Below are 20420 nucleotides of genomic sequence, written 5' to 3' on the forward strand. Positions count from 1 at the left end.
ATAAAATATATACTGGCAAATGATCATGCATTGAACAGTGATAAATTCAGAAAACACAGGAGAGAAGCAGATGCACATTGGCATTTACCAATTATTTTAATTTTTCCCCAATTATGAACAATCGCAGAAGAGAAACATTATGAGCTATGTCTTGGTTAACAGATTAAAAGGCTAGAGGGTATGCATGCAATAAAATTTATTTTTTAGAAATTCAATTTTACCACAAACATAGGAGAGAAGCAATTTATGAAAAAGTGTAATTTCAGTACTTCCACAGTAGCATGCCCCCAGACACCCCTGGGTGACACGTACCTAGGGGTGTCACCTAGGGGTGCACCTTTGACATGCTTCATGCGGCTCGCGCCTATGGCGCTCGCTTGTCCGGACAACCAGCTTTTCCTATAGGACAAGTAAACCGCCAGGGTTACTTGTCCTATGGACAAGTACACTAAAAAGCTTAATGTCAATGCCTGATATAGATACACATACGAGTATTTGACACCTATTTGACAAAGATTTTTGTTCTGATACAGATCGAGCCACATTAAAACACGTTCAATGATTGGTTATCACATCGAGCTAGACCAATTGAAAATCTTGTTATTAAACAAAGAACAGGTTGTATTTCGTGGCTCTTATTAAACAAAGAACCGGTATATTTCCCAGTGCTAAACGTCATTCACAGACCATCCCCTCAAACTCTGTCATAATTGTGTTATAAACCAGTCACCATTTGTTTTATTATACATCTGTGTAATCAATAAAATGATCTTCATGGATGATTCGTTCGCGTGCGCACGCAAAAAGGAAAAAAAAAAAAACACCGGCTGCTGCTGCACTTCCTCGCTTTCTCCCCTCAAACTGTCATAATTGTGTTAAATAAAAGACAAAAGGGACATAAGTCCTGCTCACAGGCTGACTGCCAGAGACAGGACATGTCCACGTCAAGTATAAACTCCAGCCAGACATCTCCACATCACTACATATCCAGTCCCTGACCTGTCATTGCGGCGCGACAAGACGAAAAAGTTAAGATGTTTTTAACTTGGGGAGGAGGGTGACACAATGCGATATCGCGCCACAAACGCACCAATTGCGTCATTCGCGTCGCTTCATTCGTGTCCGTCGCATCGCTTGAACTTTTGTGGTGCCACAATGCGTCCTTCTATAAGGATTACATGGCAACCTGTCACCTCCGCTACATTATATCCGGATCCAAAAAGAAGGAGCAACAGCTTCCCATTGTGGCAACACATCAGCGTGCCACTTATTTGTCTATTTCTCCTGTCTCTCTCTCATTTCACACAATTCACAGACCTTTTATAGTAGCTGGGCCCCACCCATTAATATCACAGGGGTCCCAACAAGAAAACATTAAAGAGTCAGCATTTTGTCACATGACTGACAGGAATAAACATTAATAGCGCCGAGAGGCTTTGATATGCGCTTCACACATCAATGTGTGACCAGAACAGGAACACACATCAACAAAACAGCAGTCTCGGCTGGAACACATTAAAGAGGCCGAAGCACTCTGAGAACTGGAATCAGACTGATATGCATAGAATACACATTGGTCTCCCATGCAGGAGCCAAGACAGGCAATAGCTTTATATGCATAGAATACAAATTACCAAGACAGGAAAACTCAGTATGCAGACCTCTGTATGGTGAATTATGTCCACAACGTGCATTACGTGTTGAATGTCCGCTACACTGAGTTATTTTACTTTTATCAGCTATATCAGTGACCACACAAATTAAAGAGTTAGAAAAATAATTTATCATCTGGTATGGAATTTTCTTAAAAACTAGTGTTGCCTGGAGTGAGATATACAAAAAGAGTGAGATATATAAAAAGATTATGTGCCACTGAGGTGTGTTTGTTGGGACTAAAGTTTGGGACACCCCTGTAATACCTCTGAATCCTTGCACTAGAATCCACAGTAATCACAGCTACTGTACCTTAATATCAGCATTCCAGAGCTCAGTCACCAGCTTAAGTCTTTCCTCCAACAGGTTCTTCTGAGCAGACACCACCATGACCTGGACCTCTGTGGTACGAACCTTCTCCGACAATGCCTGAACACCATAAAATGTTGGATATCAGCATCACATTTTTGATTTTTGTTCCAAGATATTAAATTGTGGGCACACTGACACCCACCACCACTGTGAGAAGTCCACACCCAGTTATCATACGTACATCATGTATTCAAATATCAACTCTCTCCATTTAGGGAGTAAAATTCCAACATGGCTGATCCTGGTGATGAATCTGGTGTGACCATCGATTTCTATAGACTCACTAGATGGAGGACTGGGGTGAGCTGCTCATTCTCTGGCTGTTACCAGAGCGCCGCCATCTTGGTTAGTGTCCAACAACCAGACAGAAATCAATGTGGGCATGATCAATGTTTTTAGGAAAATTTCACCATAAATCTGCATTTTCTGTGCTGTGACATTTATTCAAACTCACATTTGTACAGCCGCTATTTGTCAAAACAAATACAGAAGAGGATCAGACTATTTATATAATAGACTTTGAATGAATTTGTTAGTCCCAGTCCAGATAGAAAATAATACCATCAGTTTGTCAAACACACTATGTGTCAGCACCAGATACTAGATACTAATCTAATCCTTAAGTAATTTCATTATGAAGTTAAAGATGGGAAATAATCAGGGGTGAAAGTAAGAGGTTTGCACGTTTGCATCAAATTAAAGATATTAAGAGAATGCTCATAACACACCTGCAGCGCCGCTTTTAGGGAGCGCTCCTCTGTGAAAATAGTGAATCAAATAAAATGATACGGCCACTCCAGCCAGGGTGAAAGTAAGATTATTCAATAATTTGGACCAAGCTGAAAGAAATCTGAAAACACTACACTGGAATATAGAGTATATCATAGAGAAAGTAATCTCATTTGTGTATATTTTGTATTAGTAGAATATACAATGTCAAAGCAACTTGTGACCCACCAAATTGAGAGTAAAAACATTTTCATGCCATGAATTTGCTCTTACAGTGTATCTCAGGATGGAAAACCCGATGTGAAGATTCAGACTTGTGAAAGTGAGACTTCTAATTGAATCAGTAAACAAATGGTGCCATATTTATCACCACAAAGCAATCAGGCAGTAAAACTGAAGTCACTATTTTACAGAATACAGATCGACACCAAACAAATAAATAATTTTCTAACCTTTATTCAGCAATTTTAGTCATTTCCCCATAGTCACTGGAGAAATTGTGCATATTTGCATTTTGTTTCCCCAGTTATACAGCTTCATGATGAAGTGGCACAGAGGAGGGTTTTCTTTCACGGCTCACAATATGCTAAACTGTTATGAAAGTGTAACACAAAGGTCAATTTTTCAAGTTACATGTTTTTATTGCAAACTAGATTGAAATTGTAGTACACATATATTTCTTTCATAAACCACAAAGCTCAAGATAACTCATTAGCTTTTAACTTTAAAAAAGTCACTTTTCCATTATGGAAAAGTGAAATTGAGTATGGACCCTTGTGGGTGTTATTTTTGACGGACAATTCTCAGGTTGTTTTCAACTTGTTATAATTTCTTAATACGCTTATCTTTTATACAAATTGACGATGTATATCGGAGAATACATATTTCAAAGTAGAATGCCCATCTAAGTGTAAATGTTAGCTATAGTTTATGCGACTTTTAACCATCTATATCTCCCACTTGGTTTTGACAGACGGCGTAACATCCGCAAGGGTCATTTTTAATTTAATTTTTTGTACTTAAGAGGTGTTTTTCCTGTGGCGCCGGGCCATGAGCGGCTGCCTGCCGACGCGCCAATCCGTCCGCACGTCTTTCATTACAAAATCTCCTTTAACAGTGGAATGTCCGGATAAACTGCTGATCCCAAGCGCTTCTGAAATTTCTCTGTTCTCTCACGATGTCCTGGGTCAACAGAGGCTTAAATTTGGAGGTTTTCAGCTCGAAACAGGCAGACAGCGGCGCCTCAGAGCGCGACGCGACGTCCCGCTCCGTGGGAAGTCCTAAAAGCGACAGTAAGACTCCATAATCTCTCATCAGCCGTTAAAATTTTCACCGAAAACCAGCTGAATTTCTCGAATGGTGTCCACTTCGATCTGCCTCACAGGTTCTGAAAAACTTTGGATAAAGCAAAGCGCCAGTCTCTCAGGAAGAAGTCAGACAAAGGAATTCCGACGAGGGGGGTGGACCACTCCTCACTCAAAGCCTGCCCACAGGCGAATGACGTAACCGACAGGCGTGAAAAAACTCACGCATGCGCACGAGGGTTCAAGGTTGGCTGATGTAATCGCACGTGATTCAACTCCATATATTTTTTGAAAAAAATAAAAAGGTACGTTATTTTTCTCGCAGACCTCGTATTTACCACAGAGTGTCAGTGTGTTTGTATTTCTTCATAACTGATGTAAATAAAGTTCAAGACATATTCAGTGACTTGGAAATGTTCATGTTTCCATCCCCTGACTTGTCTGAAGAAAACTGGCAATTACACTGATTATTTACAGGTATTATACCAAAGATTGTGCAATGTAACTTAATCACTAAAATTTCAAAACAACCAAACAAGCAATAGCGCACAACACCAAGCACAATGACAAAATTTGTAAACCTAATCCTTCAAACTGTAACAGGTAAATATATTCTTTTTGAAAAGCCTTTTAAAGCCAACTAATGTACCAGGTCTTTTAATATTATCAGGACAATTATTCCAAATATTAACACCCTTAACGGAAACACAATGACTTTTTACTGTACTTCAGATCTTTAATTGTGTTGTGTGAAATGTAAATAAAAACACAATACAATGATTTGCAAATCCTCTTCAACCTACATTCAATTGAATACATCACAAAGACAAGATATTTAATGTTCAAACTGATAAACTTTATTGTTTTTGTGCAAATATTTGCTCATTTTGAAATGGATGCCTGCAACACATTTCAAAAAGCTGGGACAGTGGCAACAAAAGACTGGGAAAGTTGATGAATGCCCAAAGAACACCTGGGATCATCTACAGTCCATAATATAATCAGAAGATTCAGAGAATCTGGAGAACTTTCTACACTTAAGTGGCAAGGCTGAAAACCAACACTGAATGCCCGTGACCTTCAATCCCTCAGGCAGCACTGCATTAAAAACCAACATCAATGTGTAAAGGATTTTACCGCGTGGGCTCAGGAACACTTCAGAAAACCATTGTCAGTTAACACAGTTCCTCACTACATCTACAAGTGCGAGTTAAAATGCTACCATGCAAATCTAAAGCCAAACATCAACAGCATCTAGAAACGCCACCGACTTCTCTGGGCCCGAGCTCATTTGAAATGGACAAACACAAAGTGGAAAGTGTGCTGTGGTCTGATGAGTCCACATTTCAGATTGTTTTTGGAAATCATGGACATCGTGTTCTCCAGACAAAAGAGGAAAAAGACCATCCAGATTATTACCAGCGTAAAGTTCAAAAGCCAGCATCTGTGATGGTATGGGGGTGTGTTAGTGCCCATGGCATGGGCAACTTACACATCTGTGATGGCACCATCAGTGCTGAAAGGTACATCCATGTTTTGGAGCAACACATGCTGCCATCCAAGCAACGTCTTTTTCAGGGACGTCCCTGCTTATTTCAGCAAGACAATGCCAAGCCACATTCTGCACGTGTTACAACAGCGTGGCTTCGTAGTAAGAGTTGCGGGTACTAGACTGGTCTGCCTGCAATCCAAACCTGTCGCCCACTGAAAATGTGTGGCGCATTATGAAGCACAAAATAAGACAACAGAGACCCCAGACTGTTGAACAACTGAAGTCAAACATCAAGCAAGAATGGATAAGAATTCCACCTACAAAGCTTCAACAATTAGTGTCATCAGTTCCCAAACGTTTACTGAGTGTTGTTAGAAGGAAAGGTGATGTAACACAGAGGTAAGCATACCACTGTCCCAGCTTTTTTGAAATGTGTTGCAGGCATCCATTTCAAAATGAGCAAATATGTGCACAAAAACAATAAAGTCTGTCAGTTTGAACATTAAATATCTTGTCTTTGTGGTGTATTCAACTGAATATAGGTTGAAGAGGATTTGCAAGTCATTGTATTCTGTTTTATTTACATTTTACACAACATCCCAATTTCATTAGAATTGGGCTTGTACATAATTTGTACTGTAATGTAATCAATCAAGTCCCAGAATTTAAAAATTTGTAAACAAGCAAATAACGGATTTGTTGGCTCACGATATGGTTTATTACTGATAATTCTTATAGCTTTCTTTTGCAACAGACATATTGGGTTAGTATTAGTAATACAGTGGTCCCTCGCTATAACACGGTTCACCTTTCGCAGCCTCGCAGTTTCGTGGATTTTTTAGTGCAATTTTGCATGCTTTTGTTTTTCAGCGCATTGTGTTCTGCGTCCTCATCGGGCAGGCCGGTCGTGGCACCGGTCGGCATCACCGCAATTGGCTAAGGGAGAGTACACGCATTGTGTTCTGCGTCCTGACTGGCTAAGGGACTGTAGACCATTGTCAATCAGTCTCCTCCGTGCAATGTCTCCTGTACAGTACAGAATGGCATGTCTGTTTACAAGAATCTTCTCGCCCATAAGAAAAAATAGCACCAACAACTACCCATAACTATGTTCTTCACTCGGAAAAAGACACCGGCACCGAGGCCTTCAGTGGATAAAGACGCTACAGCAGATTGGTGCCAGGACGCAGAGGCGCGGTCAGAGGAACTCTGAAATACTGGTGAGTCACTATTAATAATTTCTTACATGTCCAACCTCATAGGTTGATCGTTAAAATTAAATTCGTTAGTTCTAAAAGCCATCATAATTATTTATAGGAAAACGTTCTATTTTTATTTCTCAAACAAATGTTTGGGCCTGAAAACAGGTTTTGATCTTTGGTTTCATTCTATAATACTGGACTTATTTTTCTACTAAGGTTTGAACTTTGAGAGTGTTTACACAGGGGAGAGAAAAGTGAGAAAATGTTAATGCCTGTTTGAGAAAAGTGTATAAACTGTGTATTGAGGGGTTTTACAGCCTTAAAACGTCTATAATAATTGTAAAAAAAAAATAACGGACTACTTCGCGAATTTCGCCTATTGCGGGTTATTTTTAGAATGCAACTCCTGTGATAAACGAGAGCCCACTGTATATGTATTTCCTCAAACCTCAACACAATAGGTCAAATGTGGAACAAGTAATGTATGACATAAAATGGTTAATGAATATTGGAAGAGGAAGTCTTGTGCTTTATGCAGCATTGCAATGGCTTTTGACATTTTAGATTTAACTTAATGTGTTTTCCAGCTTAATTTATCATCAATATAAACAACAAGAAATTTTGTATCTCTTACAATTCCAATATCATGTAATAATAGATTTCTCCTCAAGTTCCTGGACTTATTCCCAAATATGATACACTTAGTTTTACCAAAATGGAGTGATAATTTGTTTGAATCGAATCATTGTCTAAATTTCTGTAATTCGTTCTCCATCGTGTCCTGGAGCTGTCCCAAATGATCCCCACTACAAAACACAGTCGTATCATCAGCAAATAAAATACAAATTATGGACTTGGAAACAAAACATGTATCATTAATATACAAAAGAAACCACAATGGTCCAAGGACTGAACCCTGAGGCACCCCACAAGTAATCGTCAAGAAGGTTGAAACCCAACCCCTGCCACATTTCTCCATATAATGTGGAGTTTCATGGGTCAGGAAGGGCATCGGTGTAAAACGTGTGCCAAATCCACATGCAGATTTTGTGATGGAAATAACGGAATCTGAATTTCGATTTTGATGGAAATCCGTGGTACGACAGAAGACTAGCACCCCTAGTCATATGAACAATTGGGAAAAGAAAGACTAAATACTATTTTTACTTTTCTCATAGACCATTGATTCAAAAATGTCACATGATTAAAAAGGTGCAGGCTGATTGGCTGTCATCTTGGCCCACTGCAAACTTTATTGGACTTCTTTTTGGCACACTGAATTGCTGCACATGTGCATACCGAAGTTCTGGTGTCGCCGACCGAACGGTCCCCCCTAAAAATCGGCCCACCCTGCCTTTACTACGCATGCATCATCAGCCGCGGTTCGCCAACTAACACCTCGTTTCTGCTTCAAACTGCACTCCCGTCATCATCTGTCTCAGCGACAGACATCTGAAGCTTTTGTACAACAATCATTTCTACATAAACTCAGCATTATTTTATCATAAAAGATGGAGGAAGCGATCAGAGTGCCGCAGCTACACAAGCTGCTAGCTGATGCATTCACTGTGCGCCAATCATTTCAAAGAGTCAGATTATCGCCTTGTTTCTGCTTAAAACTGACTTTAAAATGATATAAGAGGTTTTACTTTGTCATCTGATGGTCAATAATCACATTGCTTCTGTGTAGGCTCTCAGTTGTCCAGGTGGTTTCCATAGTAGAGAAGCTTGAACCTTCGAATGGACTGGGTTGCTTGACGTGAGGACGTTACGCTTCAAAGCACAGAAGCTTCCTCAGCTAAAATTCTTGCTCTGGTAGTATGACTTCTGTCTTGACTCTTTTAGAGAAGAAAAAGACGTGTTTTTTTTTTTGTTAAAAATTTGATGTCTCCCATCAAGAGTTTTTCTAAAAAATTAGAAATGTAAATGAAGTTTGGAAAGAGAGAGAGAGAGAGAGAGAGAGAGAGAGAGAGAGAGAGAGAGAGAGAGAGAGAGAGAGAGAGAGAGAGAGAGAGAGAGAGAGAGAGAAAAAGCTTGTTTACATTTTGCTTCTGATGTGTGGTTTTTGAACGGACAACGTGAGTAGTCGGATCACATCAGAGCATCGGGCCGTATAGTGTGAGAACATAAATCTGCTCTGAACTTTTACACCCTACGGTTTTGTTGTACAGTTTGAGCTGGAGTCGAGTACAACGACTGAAAATATCGTACAGTGTCTGCCCAGCTTTAGCGATGAGCAGACACTCACCATCCTGTTCCAGAGGCGGCGTTTATCACCTTCTGCGTATGGTTTAATTCAGTGGAGTCATGCTCTAAAGTATCACAGCGTTGGAACTCAAAGCATGTTTTCATGGAAACAATGCGTTAGTGCTGCACTTTACAAGCTCAAGAACATCTCTGATATTTGTCCAATTACTTACAGCCTCTGAAAACAGCTCTAACAAGTACCACATGGTTCATGTGGTACTTGTGTTTCCTCTTGGGCGGTTACAGCTAACTGCCGACACTATAATCACAATGACTCCTACAGCCAACTGGAGCCGCATGCTTTACATAAGAAAACGGATTAGGTTTTCACACTTTAAGACACGATTCCTGATACTAGCACATTGTCAGGCTAGCACACAGCCACAAACTACAGAAATCTCACCATCGCCAAAGATCAAGACTCAGCTTAATGTGGCACCATATTTACCACACATCCTGGAAATATCCTCAAAAGTGAGTCAAACAGGGAATAGGAGCCCTCGTGTGCTAGAAGTCTTACCTCAGTCTTCTGTTCCATGATGGAGAAGATCCTCTCTATTCCTATGCTGACACCTACACATGGGACCTTCCTGCCTTTTGGGTCAAACATTCCAACCAAGCCGTCATATCGCCCTCCACCAGCAACGCTACCCACACCGACGCTTTCCTCTCCTTGTCCGACTTCCCCATTCTGGGTGTCAGTGGAGGCTGGAACCACCCCAGCTTGTGTCAGCACCGCCTCATAAATGACACCGGTGTAGTAGTCCAGACCCCGAGCCAGACTGAGGTCAAACACCACCTGGAAGGGATGCAGGACGTTAGGACGGAGCTGAGAAGTGGTCCATTTGACTTTTGAACTGTGTTCGTTTTAAACAGAAGCTGATTCAATTGCAGGGTGACGCACAAAGATATACAGTTGTGTTCAAAATAACAGTGTGTTGAAACAAGAGTCATCAGGAGATGACATGTCCCCCCAGTAACACAAAGTGACAGGGATCACCCAAGTAAACCCTTACACTAAATGGAGTCATTTTTGATCAGGATATGTCATTCAAAGTGCATATTAAACAAATATGTAGGACTGCTTTTTTGCATTTACGCAATATCTCTAAAATCAGAAAGGTCTTGTCTCAGAGTGATGCTGAAAAACTAATTCATGCATTTATTTCCTCTAGGCTGGACTATTGTAATTCATTATTATCAGGTTGTCCTAAAAGTTCCCTAAAAAGCCTTCAGTTAATTCAAAATGCTGCAGCTAGAGTACTGACGGGGACTAGAAGGAGAGAGCATATCTCACCCATATTGGCCTCTCTTCATTGGCTTCCTGTTAATTCTAGAATAGAATTTAAAATTCTTCTTCTTACTTATAAGGTTTTGAATAATCAGGTCCCATCTTATCTTAGGGACCTCGTAGTACCATATCACCCCAATAGAGCGCTTCGCTCTCAGACTGCAGGCTTACTTGTAGTTCCTAGGGTTTGTAAGAGTAGAATGGGAGGCAGAGCCTTCAGCTTTCAGGCTCCTCTCCTGTGGAACCAGCTCCCAATTCAGATCAGGGAGATAGACACCCTCTCTACTTTAAGATTAGGCTTAAAACTTTCCTTTTTGCTAAAGCTTATAGTTAGGGCTGGATCAGGTGACCCTGAACCATCCCTTAGTTATGCTGCTATAGACGTAGACTGCTGGGGGGTTCCCATGATGCACTGTTTCTTTCTCTTTTTGCTCTGTATGCACCACTCTGCATTTAATCATTAGTGATCGATCTCTGCTCCCCTCCACAGCATGTCTTTTTCCTGGTTCTCTCCCTCAGCCCCAACCAGTCCCAGCAGAAGACTGCCCCTCCCTGAGCCTGGTTCTGCTGGAGGTTTCTTCCTGTTAAAAGGGAGTTTTTCCTTCCCACTGTAGCCAAGTGCTTGCTCACAGGGGGTCGTTTTGACCGTTGGGGTTTTACATAATTATTGTATGGCCTGCCTTACAATATAAAGCGCCTTGGGGCAACTGTTTGTTGTGATTTGGCGCTATATAAAAAAATTGATTGATAGATTGATGATCACATCGACGACGCTTTCAAGAGTTACAGCGCATTAATCAGGTGTGATCACCCTGATCGATCATTCAGGTCATCTGATGATCACACCGACGACACTTTCAAGAGTTACAGCGCATTAATCAGGTATGATCACTCTGATCAATCATTCAGGTCATCTGATGATCACACCGACGACACTTTCAAGAGTTACAGCGCATTAATCAGGTATGATCACTCTGATCAATCATTCAGGTCATCTGATGATCACACCGACGACACTTTCAAGAGTTACAGCGCATTAATCAGGTGTGATCACCCTGATCGATCAATCAGGTCGTCTGATGATCACACCGACGACGCTTTCAAGAGTTACAGCGCATTAATCAGGTGTGATCACCCTGATCGATCAATCAGGTCGTCTGATGATCACACCAACGACGCTTTCAAGAGTTACAGCGCATTAATCAGGTGTGATCACCCTGATCGATCATTCAGGTCATCTGATGATCACACCGACGACACTTTCAAGAGTTACAGTGCATTAATCAGGTGTGATCACCCTGATCGATCGTTCAGGTCGTCTGATGATCACACAGACAGCGACGACGCTTTCAAGAGTTACAGCGCATTAATCAGGTGTGATCACCCTGATCGATCAATCAGGTCGTCTGATGATCACACCGACGACGCTTTCAAGAGTTACAGCGCATTAATCAGGTGTGATCACCCTGATCGATCATTCAGGTCATCTGATGATCACACCAACGACACTTTCAAGAGTTACAGCGCATTAATCAGGTATGATCACTCTGATCAATCATTCAGGTCGTCTGATGATCACACCAAGAGTGATGGCACTTTAAAAGCCATCACAGCGCTTCTGTGTGTTCAGAGTGTGACACCGGCATGAGAAATGCACCTGCAGCAGAAAACACACAGAGGGACTTGCTTTAAAACGCTGCATTTCCAGACACAAATTAAAGTATTTCCAGGCATCATTTTCAAAAATCATGTGCTTTATATGGATTTATGATGGTGAATTGGACTGAAATAAACAGGTCAGATTTACTCCGTGTGTGTGAATGTCTGTCAGCATGAGGACTACATGTTTCAGCCAATCAGTGGGCAGCAAGTAAATTACAAGAAACATGTACCAACAATCACATAACTTACCTACAACTTACAACGTATCAGTCACACACTGGCACTCGTTGAAAATTTTTAGCATGCCCAAAACTTTTTGAGGAGCTCAGCTTATCAGGACGTACATCAGCAAGCTTCAGCGTTTCAATGTGCTCTTAAGTTATATATAAATAAAAAAAAAAACCTCACCCTTAACTTATTAGACTTATGCCAGCATTTTTAATACGATTGGCAAATGCTGGCTAAATCATCAAGGTGTGACAGGGCCTTTAGGTTTTGATCTCCAGGGATGAGTTCTGGAGGGTTTTTTAATGACTATTTTCTAAACCCATTCTCCCCAATTTAGTTATGCTGCTTAATGTGTGTATTTGTATTTTTTGCACATTTTCACCTTTTCTTTGCCTTTAACCAAAATTGATATGACAACCTACATGTTTAGTTGAGAAGATTAAAAACTACAAGAGCTGTAATCATTTTCATATTTTTGGCTTCCCTCATCCTGACCTGATTTTAAAGCTAGAACTCCAAACAGACCCAGTAACGCTGAGCTTAGACATTACATTAAAACAAAATACTGCTTCACATCCCACTTTAGTTATGCAGAAAAGTTAAATTAACTAAACTTAGTTTTATATGGCTCATCAATTAAACTTAGTCCAGAACTGTAGTAAAACTTGGGCCCAGAGAAATACTGATTTAAACATTTTAGTTGTTAAAGTAACAATAATTATTAACATTATAAGTAGCTGTATTATGAAAAACATCTTCAAAAGTGGATCTTTAACCAAGGGGTGTTGTGGAGGCCCCCCCAACACCCTTGTATCATCTGGAAGCATCTCTGGTTTTCTGTCTCTGAGTAGGAACAATCAAGAATTTGTGTATTCATGAGTAAAACGTGACCTAATTGAGAGGTAAGAAGGTTTTATGAGCATATTTTACATTATGCCATCATCAGAAAGAGATTTTAGGTGCATTTTGGTGAAAGAAAAAAAAGGTGTTTGTTAGTTAATTGCAGGTCTGCAGCTATAAATAAATAAAAGCTTAAATACACACTGAACAAAAATACAAACACAACCCTTGTTTTTGCTCCCATTTTCATGAGCTGAACTCAAAGATCTAAAACATTTTCTATATACACAAAAGATCTATTTCTCTCAAATACTGTTCACAAATCTGCCTAAGTCAGTCTTAGTGAGCACTTCTCCTCTACTGAGATAATCGATGAAAATCGACCGAAAATCGATCAACACGCTGATTAGACAGTATTCAGGACTGTGAAATGAAAGCTGTGAAATCTGAGGAAAATTTGTAAGGGTCTGGGAGGTGCAGCCCCCCCGTGATCTGTGATCTAGGGCCCGCGGGGTCCCAAAAACCAAATCAATTTTGTATCTATTGATGGATTTTCAGCATCTCCTGGAAAAACAAAATCTCAAAAGAAGCGTATATTTAAATGCTGCTGATTCAACCTTTCATTTGAACTGTCAATGACAATGTTAAAATAACAGAATATGACGTGGAAGTAGGACCTGGAATGATTTTCCTTTTAATTGTAAACCAAATTATGCATTAACTGAGAACAATTAAACAATATGAAATCCATGAAGACTGAAAAGACTGTTAAAGCATTTCAAAAACCACAGCTAAAGCTTGTAGAATATTTAGAAAATCATGGTAAAATATCAATAACATAACTTATAGTAAAAAAGTCACTTATATTCTGTGAATTCTTGTAAATCCATTCAAAGCCACAGTGTCTTTTTTCCAATGAAAGAAAGTCTACATTAATAAAAAAAAAGTCACATAATCTTGTCTGAAATCCTGTTTGAACAGCACTAGTTTGTTTTCCAAAAAATAAAATTCTTACCGTGTTTCCTGGGGGCACAAGATGCAGTTTTCTTTTCCTGTTACTTTTAGCTTTCAAATGTGTTCATGAAGACACCTTTAAATTCAAGACAGCACCGGTTCCACAGATTCTTTATCAAACTTTATCACACCATCTTTCACGCCATCTTCTCTCTGTTCAACTTTGCTCCGTGACACAAACATACTGCAGAATTCTTCTTTTAAAAAGTTCATAGCTCTAAAAGTGAGCGATGTCAACATGCTACTTTGAGCTTAAGAAAAGCATCTTGGAGCAGGCATACAGCATCGCCTAGCAACCAGCCAGTCTCGCTTTATGACAACTGTTGTAACAGCCGCGCTTTGAGTGGCATTTTACTCCACGTATCCGCGGACACTAAACTGTATCCGTTATACAGATCAGTGTCCGTGGATTTACAAAACTTGCACGAAGTTGTAAGGATTAGAGTACAACACTAACAACCCCCCGCCCTCTCCATGATGAAATCCGTGGAGTTTTCCCAGCCCTGACAGCATGACTATTGCACAGATGTGCCTTAGGCTGGCCACAATAAAAGGCCACTCTGAACTGTTCAGTTTTATTACACAGCTCAATGCCAGATGTTGCAAGTTTTGAGGGAGCGTGCAATTGGCATGGTGACTGCAGGAATGTCCACCAGAGCGGTTACCCGTGAATAGAATGTTCATTTTCTACCATAAGCCATCTCCAAAGGTGCTTCAGAGAATTTGGCAGTACATTCAACCAGCCTCACAACCGCAGACCACGCTGTAACCACACCAGCCCAGGACTTCCACATCCAGCATGTTCACCTCCAAGACAGTCTGAGACCAGCTGCCCAGACATCTGCTGCAACAATCAGTTTGCAGAACCAAAGACTTTCTGCACAAACTCCCAGAAACCGTCTCAGGGAAGCTCATCCGCATGCCCGTCGTCCTCATTAGGGTCTCCACCTGACTGCAGTTCATCATCGCAACTGACCTGAGCGGGACAATGTGATGGCGTCTGGCTGCTGATCAGCTCTATGTGATGGAGATGTGTTGCACTGTGTGTGCGGCAAGTGGTGGTCACACCAGGTATTGGCCGTTTTTTGCCCCCCCCCAGACCTCCCCAATGAAGTAAAACTGCACATTTCAGAGTGGCCTTTTATTGTGGCCAGCCTAAGACACACCTGTACAATAATCATGCTGTCTAATCAGCATCTTGATATGCCACACCTGTGAGGTGGGATGGATTATCTCTGCAAAGGAAAAGTGCTCACTAAGACAAATTTAGACAGATTTGTGAACAATATTTGAGAGAAATGGGTCTTTTGTGTATTTAGAAAATGTTTTAGAGCTCTGAGTTCAGCTCACGAAAAATGGGAGCAAAAACACAAGTGTTGTCTTTATATTTTTGTTCAGTGTAGATTAGATCAGGATTTTGAGCTTTGGTCACTTTTATTTTTAATATGCTCTTATTTTGAAGTTGATTTTCAAAGTCAAACCTTGCCAAGAACACACTCATGTCATGAATGTGTGAACATGGAAGTCTTGGAAATTAAAAATTCATAAAACCCCAGTTTCTCACCTTATCTGTGACCTGGAAAAGCTGCAGGTAGGTGAAGAGCAGCTTCATGTCAGTTAGGCCTGCACAGGCTTGTCTGCTCTGGGACATTTTCTGGTCCTGAAGGAGGTGTTCTGCCAGGTCGATTCCACCTACAGCACAGAACAGGTCCTGCTGAAGATCTTTACAACCATCGGCAGCAATTAGGGATGCACAGATCCTGATACCAATATCGGATATCAGCCCGATCCTGTATTCATTTACTTGTAATCAAAAAATGCTCATCGTCCTCATTAGGATCTCCACCTGACTGCAAGGTCATGTGTAACCACATCGTGCAGCTGCTGTGAAGAAACAATAAATAAAAAAAATACATGCTGCGACGGTTTGGTGCATGCAGAAGCACTGCAGCTTGTCACAGCAGCTATGCGATGTGGTTACACATCTCAAAGCTGCTGTGGAAAAAAAAAAAAAAAATGACATGCCACCCACGGGAATCGAACCCGCACTTTCCAAAAGCTCTGAATGTCAGAAACTTTACCACTGAGCTACCATCGCTGTCCTGATATCAGAAAGGACATGGACATATTCAAAAATAAATAAATAAAACCACACACCATATACAGTGAGGAAAATAAGTATTTGAACACCCTGCAGTTTTGCAAGTTCTCCCACTTAGAAATCATGGAGGGGTCTGAAATTTTCATCTTGGGTGCATGTCCACTGTGAGAGACATAATCTAAAAAAAAAAATCCGGAAACCACAATGTATGATTTTTTTAATAATTTATTTGTATGTTACTGCTGCAAATAAGTATTTGACAACGCATGTTGCCAGCACATGTCCAGGCCCATTTGAAGTTCACCAGTGACCATCTGGATGATCCAGAGGAGGCATGGGAGAAGGTCATGTGGTCAGATGAGCCCAGAATGGAGCTTTTTGGAATCAACTCCACTTACCATGTTTAGAGGATGAGAACAATCCCAAGAAAACCATCCCAACCGTGAAGCATGGGGGTGGAAACATCATACTCTGGAGGTGCTCTGCTGCAAAGGGGACAGGACGACTGCACCGTATTGAAGGGAGGATGGATGGGGTCATGTATTGCGAGATTTTGGCAAACAACCTCCTTCCCTCAGTAAGAGCATTGAAGATGGGTCATGGCTGGGTCTTCCAGCATGACAATGACCCCAAACACACAGCCAGTGTAACTAAGGAGGGGCTCCGTAAGAAGCATTTCAAGGTCCTGGAGTGGCCTGGCCAGTCTCCAGACCTGAACTCAATAGAAAATCTTTGGAGGGAGTGGCCCAAAATCCCTGCTGCAGTGTGTGCAAACCCGGTGAAAAACTACAGGAAATGTTTGACCTCTGTAATTGCAAACAAAGGCTACTGTACCAAATATTAACATTGATTTTCACAGGTGTTCAAATACTTATTTGCAGCAGTAACATACAAATAAATAATTTAAAAAAAAAAATCATACATTGTGATTTCCGGATTTTTTTTTAGATTATGTCTCTCACAGTGGACATGCGCCTAAGATGAAAATTTCAGACCCCTCCATGATTTCTAAGTGGGAGAACTTATAAAATCGCAGGGTGTTCAAATACTTATTTTCCTCACTGTAAAAACACTGCATTGTACTGAATCCCTCTTATCTAGCAGGCAATACAAACATGACCTGTCTGTTCCTCTGTCATGAATGACATGAATGAGAAGCAGTGAGTTCTTATGTCCACATCTGCTGTCGGCGTGTCCTGCTCGATACGCATGTCTTGTGGACAGTGTCCCGCAGGACAGCCATGTGACATTCTGGACGTCCCCAGCCGTGACATCCAGATCCACACAGATGCTCCCGTCAGCGGCCACACCTCCTGGCAGTTCAGTGCGCACACCAACGTGTCACTGTGTCTGTTTGCAAAGCCACACTCGTGGGGCACTTAGACAAATTTCACATCCAGCTTGACAAGGATTGTCTGCTGACTGTTGCTGTGTTAATAGTGCAAATGGCTACACATTTTCTAAGTGTCATGCGAGCAATTTTAGATGTTCGTGCGTGTTACTTGGAATATGGCCGACACCTGCCGCGAGAGGGTTCGATGGGCTCGCACAGCGCACACAACTATACAAGGCAGCTATGATTTTACATTTTGCACATGATTCCTGCTTCATGCACACTTTATGCACAAGTCAACCAAATTCGCACTCTGTGTGAAGGGGCCCTTACAGATGAAAACAGAAACAGGCTCACAGCTGATAACACAGAGAAGCTTCTTTTCATCAAAATGAATCTGCCCCTCACATTTTCAAAAAAGGCTTTTAGTCCTCACAGATATAAATAAAGTTACTGATGGACAGCTTCAGTTCAGTTCCTGGTGTCATATATTTTGTAGTGCTGAAGTCCACAGGTTACATTTCAGTGAGATGTCTGCCAGTGACAAGTTTGTTAAGAAACACACGATTTATGTTAAAGGACAATTTGTTGGAGTCAAAAAGTGGTTACATGATTTAAGTGAAATGTTTGTAAATAAAAGCAAAGCTAATGATACTGGTAGCAGTTACAGTCAAAGTAAGGAACAACTGATGAATAAAACATGTTTTCAAAGTCATCATAAAACTGTAATGGTATCATTAAGTATTCGTATTGGTATTCGGTATCGACAAGTACCAAAAATGTATGTACTCGTACCTGTACTCAGTCTGGAAAAAGTGGTATCGGTGCATCCCCAGCAGCAATAAAATGTCACCTCAATCACCAGCGGGCTCCTATCTCCCAAAATTTAGAGGACAACCAGAATTTCACTGAGTTGCTGAGCAACAAAAAAAGTCTTATGGTTTCATGAAAACTGGTGTAAAACTTTGCTTCAATGTCAGATAGTCTGGTGGCAGAATGAGATTCTTTGTGTAACCTTGTCTGAGATATAACAGACATTTTATTGTTTCGACCTTCCTTCAGGTATTCCAGCCGGGTGCAGTGACTGCACCCTTGATCAAAATTTTTTATAAGCAAAATTCAAAATGGCTGCAGTTGTCCACAAAATATCTTTAAATGGCTATATCTCACCTTCTTCACATAGAGACCTACTTTTTGTGGGAAATGCATGTTTTTAAGGGAGAGGAAGACAGCTAGATAATCAAATTCATCATGTAATGTATTCTTAACGACATTTCAGCATGTATAGAGTGAATCTTTACCTCAAAAATCCTTATTATATCATACCTTTATGCCTTACTGACACAAAGATCTACTTGTTATGCCACAAAGCATATTTTAGAACTCTCAATTGAGGTGCAGAGGCAAGCTTATGATGGGCCATCTTAGTTATCCAAACCAAATATCGCAGTGATCTCATATCTGATACATTCTGATGTCCACAACACGATACAATGAAAGAGATGCATTGGAGCTTGACATTGTCATCACTCTGTTGTGTTGCCAAGCTTGTTTGCACTTGAGCTGGCAAAATATCTTCAATGATGTCTTCTTGTTTCTCAACTGCTGCTCTGATGTCAGAACACTTTCTCCATGAATCGCTACAATCATAACCAGATTGCAAGTCAGCTGCTTCTGCTTGTAGAAGTGCAGATGCAAAACAAAGACATCAGTGTCAACAGCACTCACTCGTACGCTGCTGCTGCCTGTTGTGACTAGGTACACGACCTGAAACATTTGTTTCCAAAGAGAAGGTTGTGTATCAAGGCCCATTACGTGTTTCTTTTGATATGGACCCTGGATCAGTCTGTTCTAAACACAGGTGTTCCAAAGTTTTTTGAAGCTGTGTTTATTCATCATTAAGACAAAACACAACCTCTGCATTCTGCTTTAACCTCCACATCCGGTTCTTCATCTCACATTTGTTCACAAAGTGAGCATCATATTTACCCACATCTGCATGAGACACACCGTTCGATACGGTCGGCACATCTGAACTCAGCAACAGCCAATAGCGACTGTTTCCCCAAATTAACACACTAATAGATTAGATAGAGCGATAAAGCTGATTGGCTGTTCAGCTTTGAGCAAACTGTCGCACAAGAAGAGAGAGTGACAAACCCAAGAAACCACAAAATGGGACCACGCATGCACGCACACACAGAGTGCTGTATGTGAAGGGGAGGTGATGGTCTAGTGCTGGCGTGCCCAACCAGTCGATCGCCAACCAGTGAGCTGATTTCCAGTGGAACTCAGCAGTGGGCTGAGTTCCAGTCGATCACATGAAAAAAAAATCTGTCAATCAATCCATCAACATTTATTTATAGAGCGCTTTACAGCACCAACTGCTGTCCAAACCACTTAACATTAAAAACACAAATTCACAAAAATAAAACACATATACAATAAAATTTTAAAACAGCACGTAAAAACAGAACATGTCACCTCCCCACTAGATGTTAAAAGCCAGTTTCAATAAATAAGTCTTTAATGTTATATGGCTGGGGGGGCCTGGCTGCCAGTTTGTTTCTGTCTTTTGGTTTTCCTCCCAGGTGGCGTGCGTTTGGGACTGAGTGGCTGTGTTGCTGAGGCTGTCAGGACCTCACCCTGATCACCTGCGACTCGTCAGGACTCACAGCTGTGGTGCATCTGGATGGATTGGAACATGTTGGCATTTAAGACTGGAGTGCACAGTGTGTATTTGCCAGAGACTCGACCTTGTGACCAGACGGGTGAGATCGTCGTCTCGGGAGCCATCTCATCAACAGCGGATGCTGAGAACGTCCAGGTTTGATGCACAGTCTGTGAAAGAGGAGGGGGTGAGGTCTCACGCTCGTCAGCACACTTCCTGAGGTACGTTAGATTTTGTGACTAACAGTTATACAGTCAGTAAATGTGGTGTCCCTCACACCT

At 41.1% G+C, this 20420-nt stretch overlaps 1 protein-coding gene across 2 annotated transcripts in view; it reads right to left on the minus strand.

Annotated features, from left to right (window-relative positions):
* Nucleotides 1-20420, minus strand: part of hars (histidyl-tRNA synthetase) — an 86764-nt gene that overhangs the window by 25942 nt on the left and 40402 nt on the right. For both annotated transcript variants that reach the window (XM_034181018.1, XM_034181017.1), the window contains exons 9-11: nucleotides 15599-15726; nucleotides 9520-9798; nucleotides 1966-2082 (exon numbers count right to left, since the gene is read on the minus strand). In XM_034181018.1, the coding sequence (XP_034036909.1) occupies nucleotides 1966-2082; nucleotides 9520-9798; nucleotides 15599-15726 (524 nt within the window). The remainder of the gene's footprint in view (nucleotides 1-1965; nucleotides 2083-9519; nucleotides 9799-15598; nucleotides 15727-20420) is intronic.

Source organism: Thalassophryne amazonica, chromosome 11 (assembly GCF_902500255.1).
Source record: "Thalassophryne amazonica chromosome 11, fThaAma1.1, whole genome shotgun sequence".
Classification (NCBI taxonomy): Eukaryota; Metazoa; Chordata; class Actinopteri; order Batrachoidiformes; family Batrachoididae; genus Thalassophryne; species Thalassophryne amazonica.